Here is an 11,298-nt window from a genome sequence, read left to right as displayed (position 1 = left end):
TTTTTATAGTATATTATAGGCAAAGATTGAGATTAATAATCATAAAACACATTAAAAATAAAAATATCAAGTAATTTAAAAATACCGAACACGTGAAAAAATTATAATAATTAATTTCCCGCCTAATATTTCAAGAGTTTCATCCATTTCCCACCTAATGTTTGGGAAATTTTGCAGCCTATATCCATCCATTTCCCGCCAAATATTTAACCCAAAGAAACTCTAAGTGTTAGTTAATGTATCGTTTTGATGGGATACGCATCCTATGAATCCAATTTCAATGATCCAACCGTCAAACTTGTTTATATATGCTTCGAGATTGCATACGCCAAAATTTGCAAAAAACAAATATTCAGAGATCAAGTAACAAGACAAAACATTTTGACGGTTATAAACGAAAAATCACTATTTAACGGTTATTTTAACTCTGATTTTGATGATTTTTTACAGCTACACTCCTTGACCCTATATGAATACAATAAATGAATTCGACCTTCAATTTAAAATATTTACACTAGTGGATACCACAAAATCTTATGTTATACTTGATGAAAGTATAAATAAACTCTTAAGTGTTAGTGAATCTATCGTTTTGATAGGAAACGCATCCTACAAAACTAATTTCAACAATCCAACCGTCAAACTTGTTTATATGTGCTTTGAGATTGCATACGCCAAAAATTGCAAAAAACAAACATTCAGATATCAAGTAATGAGACAAAACTTTTCGACAGTTATAAACGAAAAATCACAATTTAACGGTTATTTTAACTCTGATTTTGATGATTTTTTACAGCTACACTCCTTGACCCTATATGAATACAATGAATGAATTCGATCTTCAATTTAAAATATTTACACTAGTGGATACCACAAAATCTTATGTTATACTTGATGAAAGTATAAATAAACTATTAAGTGTTAGTAAATCTATCGTTTTAATGGGATACACATCCTACGAAACTAATTGCAACGATATAACCGTCAAACTTGTTTATATATGCTTCGAGATCGCATACATCAAAAATTGCAAAAAATAAACATTCAGAGATCAAGTAACGAGACAAAACTTTTCGACGGTTATAAACGAAAAATCACGATTTAACGGTTATTTTAACTCCAATTTTGATGACTTTTTACAGCTACACTCCTTGACCCTACATGAATACAATGAATGAATTCGATCTTCAATTTAAAATATTTACACTAGTGGATACCACAAAATCTTATGTTATACTTGATGAAAGTATGAATAAACTCTTAAGTGTCAATGAATCTATCATTTTGATAGGATACGCATCCTACGAAACTAATTTCAAAGATCCAACAGTCAAACTTGTTTATATATGCTTCGAGATCACATACGCCAAAAATTGCAAAAAACAAACATTCAGAGATCAAGTAACGAGACAAAACTTTTCGACGGTTATAAACGAAAAATCACGATTTAACGGTTATTTTAACTCTGATTTTGATGATTTTTTACAGCTACACTTCTTGACCCTATATGAATACAATGAATGAATTCTATCTTCAATTTAAAATATTTACACTAGTGAGTTATACTTGATGAAAGTATAAATAAACTATTAAGTGTTAGTAAATATATCGTTTTAATGGGATACGCATCCTACGAAACTAATTTCAACAATCCAACCGTCAAACTTGTTTATATATGCTTTGAGATCGCATACGCCAAAAATTGCAAAAAACAAACATTCAGAGATCAAGTAATGAGACAAAACTTTTCGACGGTTATAAACGAAAAATCACGATTTAACGGTTATTTTAACTCCGATTTTGATGATTTTTTTACAGCTATACTCCTTGACCCTATATGAATACAATGAATGAATTCGATCTTCAATTTAAAATATTTACACTAGTGGATCTTATGTTATACTTAATGAAAGTATCAATAAACTCTAAGTGTTAGTTAATGTATCGTTTTGATGGGATACGCATTCTATAAAACTAATTTCAATGATCCAACTGTCAAACTTGTCTATATATGCTTCGAGATCGCATACGCCAAAAATTGTAAAAAACAAACATTCAGAGATTAAGTAACAAGACAAAACTTTTCGACGATTATAAACGAAAAATCACGATTTAACGATTATTTTAACTCTGATTTTGATGATTTTTTACAGCTACACTCCTTGATCCTATATGAATACAATGAACTGATTTGATTGTCAATTTAAAATATTTACAGAAGTGGATACCACAAAATCTTATGTCATGATGATTAATGCAAATTGAAGATTTTGTAAAAGGAATAACATGTAAGCTTCGAGTTCCATTGGCAAGGTTACATGGTCGTTTAGATTTTTAAAACCCTCCAAATCTCATGAACAATGTTATTTATTTGAGTGAAAAATTAATAAAATTAATAATAATTATTGTAGAAGTGTGAAAAATGTAATCACTCGTAATGAAAAGCTCTACAACTTTCATTAAGGGGTCAACTCCAAAATTTAGTATGTATATACTAATTTAGTATTATGTTTTACATTTTTTTGGGTCAAATTATGTTTTTCATTTTCATTTTTATTGATTTAAAATATATTTTTCTTAACGGGTAATGGGTCGAGTCATATTACCTGAAAATATTAACAGGTTGATTTCGGGTCGGGTCATATTACCCGTTTACTTTAACGGGTATTACACGACACGACCCGTTAAGCTATAGGGTATGACACGAAAACGACACGAACACGAGAAACACGATATGAATGTCAGGTCTAATCAAGTCGGATTGGGTTTTTATGTATTTATATTTTTTTTTGGGGTCAAACGATAGAAGATTTTCTTAGATTGGGATAGAAACTTGTAACACATTGAACAACGAATCCAGCTCAGAACAATCCCACCTACAAAGGTCATCCAAACGTGATACAAATGAAGCCCCTAAATATGCTATCCTAGTGAATTCTCGGGAAGCAAACAGAACTTTAAATGTTTTTCAGATCATTGGTGGATATCAGTTTCGAATTTGAGACCTCTTCAAACATCATAAAATAAAAATAGCACCACATGAACAACTTGTTGATAACTACAAAACAATTGTTGGATCAATAGTCGTGCAACTTGAGTTTTAGGAATGATGAATATAGTAATTGGTGTTTATGGTAGTCAACTACTCTAACCAAATTATCCTAATCTGTGATTAAGAAATCAATTTTAACAACAATTTGTTTTTTAAGTTTCCAATAATCTAATGCATTGCCATATATAATAACTACATCATTTAGTATTTGTTCAATGGGGCCGTTTTTAATATAAATTAATTTATGTGCTAAAATAATTCACCTACTCCTTAATTATATAAGCAAGTAGGCCAACTAAAATAATTTACCTACTCATTATATATGTAAGTGAGAAAATTGTTTTTACAATATTTTAAGTAGGCAATAGCATCAATAGCCCTTATACATTTTAGTGGAAGGGAGACGAACAAGGTGGCACACATGTTATCACGTATGAGCTTGAGTTATGATAATATTATGACTTGGTTTGAGGAGCCCTGATGCAACTCTTGATCTTCTCTTAGAAAATAGTAATTCCTAATTAATTATGTTGGTGTGTGACACTCTTTTTGCCTTCAACTGGGTTGAAAATCCTGACAAGATTTGTATCGAGGCTTTCTATTTGCACTTTATCCTCATTGATATACGTATTCCATTTGTTATTAATGAATACCGTATATTTTCTATATAAAAAAGTAAGTAATAGCATCAATTATCAATTCCCCTTATACATTTTATTTTTTTATATTTTTCTTCCAGAATCATTAATATTCGTCCGATAGAATGAAAAATATTTCATGACATTAATTCACATAATATCCATATAATTAATTCATTGATTGTAGATAACAAATAATATCCATATAATTAATTGTACATAACGACTAAGTAATTGGGGTCTTATAGGCATCTAAAAATACAAATTGTGTAAAGTAAATCTTAATTAAGAAATTTGCTTGGTGTGAAGCCTAATAATGGGTTTTTAGTCAAAAAAATTAAATTTTAAGGGCTAAAGTCATATTTTCATTTAAAAGTAATTAACCAAACCAAAACAAAGAAAGACATTCTAAAAGATGAAATTCTATTCCTAGTCGTGAACGGTTGTAGCTGAGATGAGTTGTAAACTCAAACATGTGAGTGGTGAGTTTTTTGCACGGGATTGAATGAGTCGCAAGGGTTTTCCTCGTTGACGGAGAAAAAGACATGGATACAAGAGAATTACAGAGAGTTAGCTTAGTTGGTTATGAACAATTGAAAAACAACCATAAAAGGAGAGACCATAACCTGACTCCTCTTGAAACTTGCAAGTTTCAAGACTCAAATTGTAGCAATTAAGCATGCTTTACACAGAAGAAAGATGCCTAAATGGGCAATCCAAACAAAAAGAGACCTCTCATTGCCAATATCTTCAAATATTTACGGCACGACATTCCGATATTCCATGAGTTCACGAAGTTACGGACCAAAAAATATCATCAAAGCTAAGCAATCAATTAGGTTAAAGTCAATTTCTTGCCTAAATATTGAGGAGATAAAATGTATATAATCTTACATTATTTTTATACATCAACCAATTGTCTGGATCCAAGTTACAATCTAAGAATGAACAAATATGATGACAAGGAAAAAAAAAAAACAGTAAGTTCACAAATTCGAATGTCTTGAAACATCAAAACAGAAACTGGTTAAATACCGAGGGTGGTCGATTTTCAGTTGTTGGAATGTTTGATGATCCTCTGCAGAACCACGGTCCTTGCTCTTCGAATGTCGCGGCTGCAGACATCAGCTTGAGTTCCCAAATCCTCCACATTCTTCATAAACACTCCCAACTTCTTTTTAATCTCCTCTATTGCAACTTTCACCGCGTCTTCCTCAATGGCAAAGCTTGCATTGTGCAAGATGGACTCGATATCAATTTCCAATCGATCAATGAGAACCCGAATGTTGTCCAAGTCCTTAATGGCAACATAAGTTCCTACTTGCATTGAGCTAAGCAGTTCCCTTTGACCCCTCAAAGCAAGTTCATAGTTTTTCCACAAGGAGTCAATCCACTTCCCCGTTGAGCCTATCGGGATAGAACTAGCAGCGGCCAGAGCTGCTGCGACAGGTGGAGCAGCCATGGCTGCCGCCACAACAGAACAAATCAACACGGCAGCGAATGTAGCAACAAATATCATACTAGTGACCTTCCTCCAAGCATTAATACCTTTGAGCTTCTTATCGAGCTTGTTCTTTCGCAGTTGCAACTTCTCGAGCATTGATATTTGTTGCTTATAAACAGATTGAAATATTTGAAAGAACTCCTCAGTAAAAGGATCACCTATCGCCTTGAAATTCTTCAATTCCTCCAAAGTCCTCGTGTATCGACTGCCTCCCATTTCGGTCTCCTCCTCGAATTGCTGAAGCGCAACGAGAATAAGCAACTGGCTATCGCGAGCTCGCTTCAAACACTTGTCCAATGCAGTACAGAAATCCAGAGTCTGCAAGCTGTTCTCAAAATACTCCTCAACCAGCTCAAACAACTCCTGATTTTTCCATATGTCTTTCTTGCACTCCAAGATAACTTTCACAACTTCCTGATTCATCTCCAACAGACATCCTGTCACCTCCTTCAAGGAATCGAAGGAAAGGGCGCGGACTTCGACTCCTGCTGCGATTGTGTTGATGACTAGATTGGTTCGGGTATGGAGGTTCGTGTCGAAGGACTGCAAGTCTGCATCGAGCTTGCAAGCTGCCTCATATGAGCTCAACTGATCAGTTGTGTATTGCAAATTGTTCAGATTGATAGCAGATGACGATGTTTCAGCGCTCTTTTTGCTCATATGGCTTCCCATGGCTTCAATCCAGATCTAAACAAGCAAAAACAGAACAAACCCAGAAATAAAAAACCAAAAATTCTTCCCCAAATCAAATCTCCAACCCCAGACTTCTGCCAAAATGATAAGGAACATGCAGATTTGAGCAAAACCCACTTCGCCAAATCCAATGAATTTCTACCTTTTATACAAAAAAATCAACCTTGAAGACTCCACCGCCACAAATCAGAGAGTAAAAGCATTAAAAGCAGCAAACTTTTTGAGCTTTTCCAACCGACCTCAATAAACAAGACCAACCCAAAACAAAATGAACAGAGATTTCCAACTTTGACAGGAGAATAAAAGAAAATCGATAAAATAGATGATGGGTTTTGACTAAATAAAGGGAAAATAAAGGTTGTGGGAGAGATGAACGAGAAAATTTGAAGAGAAAAAAAGGATTTTAATGGGAAAGAAAATATGGGGTTTGGGGTTTTGAGATTTCGGATTTTGGGAATAACTTGCACGCATGAGGGAGAAATGAGTGCAATGGGCATGGAAAATGCAGGAAGCAATGTCCCTTCTCTCTATAAAAAAAAAACCCTAGCTTTTTATCCTTAACTTTCTCTCTCTAAAAATAAAAATCTGTGAGAGAGTTGTGTGTGTATGTGGCTTAGTTTACAGTTTTAACGCGCAAAGCAACAGGTACCGCCTGACCCTGAATTTGTTGGAAGGATTGGTGGTGGCGGAGGAAGCTTCAGACCAAAGCTTTTGCTTTTTGGTTTTGTTTGGTTTGGCAGTAATTATGGCAAAAGCCAAAGCAGTGCAGAACAAGTCTAAGTGATGGTCTATTGGACCAAGAAAAGGTAAAACAGCTGCATTTGTACTGTTTACAAGGGGTTAAAAGCTGTATGAGAGGGCCCTACCCACAGTCTAAATTACTCAAATACCCTCAAGAAGTTTCTTATGATGACTTGTTAGTTTAGATTAGTCTAAAGTTTGAATCCGGTTTCGTAATTTTATTGTTTCAAAAGAAGATCAAGCATGTGGTTTTATCACGATAATTTACCTTTTAGGTTTGAAAATACTTTAGAAGCATTCCAGCATTTCTTTAGAAACTATCGTATGATTCATAAGTACCAAAAAACGAACTTAAGATGTACTATATGAAATACAGGCCTAAAATTTATCTTCAATCTCTAGGCGTTTAGGCCATCCCATGATGGTTAATCCAATTTCATAGTTTAGATTATGGAAATAATAAACATACACTTTTTCTCTTTTTATACGCTCATATCCTATTTGTTATTTTTGTTTAATTTATTTAGTCAGAAGACTATAAATAAAAAGATTATTTGAAAGATTTAAAAAATCTGAATCAACTCACTTTAAATTAAATCGATCTCTTGAGAAAAATAAATGATAACATTTTTGTTTACAACTCAAATTAATGTCATGTTCATCAACTTTTCTTTTTTAGTTATTTCACTTTATGGTTCTGATAAACATCAAATATTAGATAAGAATGAAAGAAAAACTAAAAAGAAAAGCCATAGTATTTTCTAGTATTTTCTAGAACAAGATACTATCCTTTCTCAAAATTTCCAAATTGTATTTCACAAGCATGCCTTCTAAGATTTTCTTTCTTTTTTCATCTAGTAAAGGGGAGTGAGTAAGATTTGAATTTCTGCCACGAGTGCAAATGTGAAGTGTTATATCATCAGCGCTATAATTATTATAGTTATTTAGAAAGCGTACAGTTTTCAAGAAGAACATCATGGATTAAATTTGAAAGCTCTTCAAACCAACATAAAATGAAATCAGAAAATAAGGCCAACTTGACAAATTTAAGCGCCACACAATTGGCGGAACGACTAGTATGACATACTTTAGAAGCAGCACGTTATAACAGTGAGCTAGAATATAATGAAGAAAATGATGATTACACATGAGCTAGATTATATACTTTATTCATTTCAAAATTCTCATCATGCACCCATAAAACATGAATAATTTGCAAAGAAAAATTAGAAGTGAAGGGAAAGTTTTGTGTTGTTTGATGTTCTTCAAATTTGTTAATCTGGTAATTCAAGCAACTAAAATTGTAGGCAATAGAAAGAGAGCTCAAAATTAACTCAAAGAAAATGATGGTTTATTTTGTCAAAGGGTCAGCATCTCAATCATACTTAAAATTACAAAATTTACCTAAATTTTTTTATCATCCATCTTGTAATTTACGTAGGAAGCTATTCAGTTTAGAGCAATCCCAGCGTTGGGTTTTGCTAGGGGGAAGGGGTCCAAAACAATGGCCCGAGGGCCGGTGGCGTCGCTCCAGCGTGCGGGAGCCCAATGGAAGGGGGAGGCCCGAGCTCCGGGCCCGTGAGGGATTGCCAGCCCTTGAGCCCGAGGTGGGCGTGACGTGAGGCTGATGCCAGGGTGGCGTCAGCGCAATATTTTATTTTTTTTGTGTCAGGCGCATGCACCCCACCCGCGCGTGGGGGCGCGTCGCCGACACAAAAATCAGAAAAAAAAGAAAGTGTCAGTTACCGTTGGGAAGCCACGTGGCTTCCCACGGTGCGTTAGATCTTAACGATCACTTAATGTGGACCGTTAGATCTCAACGGTAAAAAAAAAAAATTAAGTTAGATTTAATATCCACCGTTCGATCTGAGATCAACGGTGGATATTAAAATGCTTTATAAATTAAAAAATAAATGAAAAAATAGTTATAAAAATCTGAAAAGTTACCGTTGTGACACGTGGCACAATCTGGAGTGTTGGAATTCAAATTTTTTTATATCCAACGGCAGAGATTAATTAATTGAATAAAAATTAAAAAAAAATTGTAAAAAATTCAAAAAAATTCAAAAAAATATCTGAAAAAAATTGTAAAAAAAATTGTTTTTACTTTTCCATAAATACTTTCTCATTATCATCTACCTTACAGAACAATTTCATATTTTCTCAACTACTTTCAATCACATTCCTTTCTTTGTCTCAAAGTTTGAATCCATTTTTTTTCAACAAAATGACCACTCGTGCAGGTACGAATTGGTCGTTTATTGAAGATGTTGCGTTGTGTACTAGCTGGGTTGAAGTTACTCATAGTTCGCTTACGGGTAATGAGATGCAGTTGCAAGAAATGTGGAATCTTATTCATACCAATTTTCTTGAGAAAATTGGTGGGAAAAGAACCAAAGAATCGATGTTCAGTCGTTGGAAATTACTTAGCCAATCGTTTAGTACGTGGAGAGACGTTTTGGCACAAGCTAGTAGTAATATTCGAAGTGGGGAAAATTATTCGGATCAGGTAACAATATATTATTTATTTGATACCCAAATTTACATTATAATTATTTGTTTGTATTATTTATTTGTTATCTACATAATTTATTATTTATTGTTTGTATTATTTATTTGTTATCTACATAATTTATTATTTATTGTTTGTATTATTTATTTGTTACGTACAAAATTTATTATTTATTGTTACTTATTTGTTACATTATAATTATGTTGTTTGTTACATTATAATTATGTTGTTTGTATTATTTATTTGTTTGTTACATTATAAGTATGTTGTTTGTTACATTATAATTATTTTGTATTATTTTATAAATAAAAAAAATACTAATATTTTATTGCCTATTACCAGGACTATTGAAGTGTAACGGTGGAGATGCAAATTCTATTGCCAGGGCTACTAACTATTCATTAAGGGCAGTTACTGTTCATCAGGTGGATTGAATAGTGTACTGCCAGGAGGGAGGGCTCCAATGCTGGAGTTGCTCTTAAGAAGGTTTTTAAGTGGCAGTTTCGTAATACTTGTGGAAATTGAGGGGTTTAGTAAAACTTCTCTTACAGGTAGGAAACCTGCCGAAAAATTGTCAAAAGCAAGGCTGTTTACACCGCGTGGTCCGATCCACCTGCTCTTACGTCGTCACGGCGCGGTTTAGGAGGTGACACGTCATGGTTTTGTTGACACGTGTTTCCAGGCTACTGGTTGCCGCCAATGGGAGATTTCAAAAACGTTTCCACGCTACGTCACATCATATGGTTCGTGACGCGCTCCCGCTTCTTGTTTGTTTTTATTTTTATATTTTTTGTTGCTTTTATTAGCAAGAAATATTAAGCTCTTATCTTTTTCTCATCCATTTTGCATACCACACTTCCATCACAAGATAAAAGCCCTAATTTATGATGTGGTTTCTCTTTCTGGTTCCGCTGAATGCTCTAATAAAGAATAAGTTAGGTGCAAATCTCCATAGTAATTGATAATAAATATGATCGTAACTTTACAATATTGTAAAAAAAAAAATCTTGATAATCTTAATTTATGGTTAAGTTGTACATTTAACCATTGAATATACGTTTCCTTATAAATATATGCTTAGTTTTTGTTTTGAAACCTACAACAAAGTGGAAAAAAAATCCAAATAAAAAACAAAGAAAGAAAGAAAATTCAATAGAAAATTGTTAGGGTTTTTGGCAAAAGAGAGGGAGACAAGAGGAACAAGTAATCGAAGATATTGTCAACTCGATTTCATCCGGTTGGCATGCATGAAGGAAACGATTTGAGCCAAAGTCGATCTAAATCATCATCAAGCACTCCATCCCTAACCTCATTGTCTTTGAGTGCCAATGGCAATGTGAAACCACTTGTCCAACAAAAAAAGTTGAAACCAGTATTATTAAGTGAAGTTACTTATCGTGGTGCATCAATGGGGAAAAAACTCATGTGACTCAAAGACGTGGACTTGCAATCAAGTTCATACACTCATATTCATGATCATTTGCTAGGTACTGTAAAAATTATTATTTATTTATTTGGTGAATTATTTACATCTTTTTTTTATATTTAATTTTCCACTTTTTTTAGACCATCTCAACCCTTGGGTTAAAATCTAAAATTTTTAACCTAGAAAATTTAGGTATTAACTCAGAAACTGTTTTTCTCCTCCAACTCTTCTGGGTTAAAATTTTAGCCCGAGATTATTAAAGAATGAATTTAGGATAATTTTTCTCTTAAAGTAATTTTAAAATAAATTATGTAGACTATCCTAATTTAAATTTATGAACATATTAACCTAAAAATATTTAGATTCTAATAAATATTGAAAAATCTCTAAACCGACACCATGAAACTCGTGGAACACTATGAAAGAATATAAAACATGTAAAATAAAAAAAATTTAATTACTTTAGCCGTTGGATTTAAATTTGGACCGTTAGATTTTTTTTTTTTTACCATTAGATTTGATCATATTAAATCTTAGTCGTTGGATTAAATGAATTTATAAATATAAAACTAAAAAAAGTACACATATGGTGGGCCAACTCCACTAACCCATCAGAAATCCTAAGCTAAATTTGCCCCAGAAATGAGTTTTGGGCTAAAACTGATATTTTCCCCAAGGGTTGGAGCAAGTTGGAATAAGTTTAAAAACTAAAATTTGCGTTTTACTCTAAGA

At 33.1% G+C, this 11,298-nt stretch overlaps 1 protein-coding gene across 1 annotated transcript; it reads right to left on the bottom strand.

The window, feature by feature from the left end:
- Positions 1-4,569: 4,569 nt before the first annotated feature.
- Positions 4,570-6,649, bottom strand: LOC137729998 (UPF0496 protein At4g34320). Its single transcript, XM_088677070.1, has 2 exons — positions 6,030-6,649; positions 4,570-5,881 (listed from the first exon to the last, which is right to left on the bottom strand). The coding sequence occupies exon 2, from the start codon at positions 5,864-5,866 to the stop codon at positions 4,742-4,744; it is 1,125 nt and encodes a 374-aa protein (XP_088533196.1). The 5' UTR covers positions 5,867-5,881; positions 6,030-6,649; the 3' UTR covers positions 4,570-4,741.
- Positions 6,650-11,298: the final 4,649 nt, after the last annotated feature.

The sequence above is a fragment of the Pyrus communis genome, chromosome 10, assembly GCF_041283825.1.
Source record: "Pyrus communis isolate YQ-2024b chromosome 10, ASM4128382v1, whole genome shotgun sequence".
NCBI lineage: Eukaryota > Viridiplantae > Streptophyta > Magnoliopsida > Rosales > Rosaceae > Pyrus > Pyrus communis.
The sequence above is the reverse complement of the archived record's forward strand: the minus strand, read 5'-3'. Positions and strand labels throughout refer to the sequence as shown.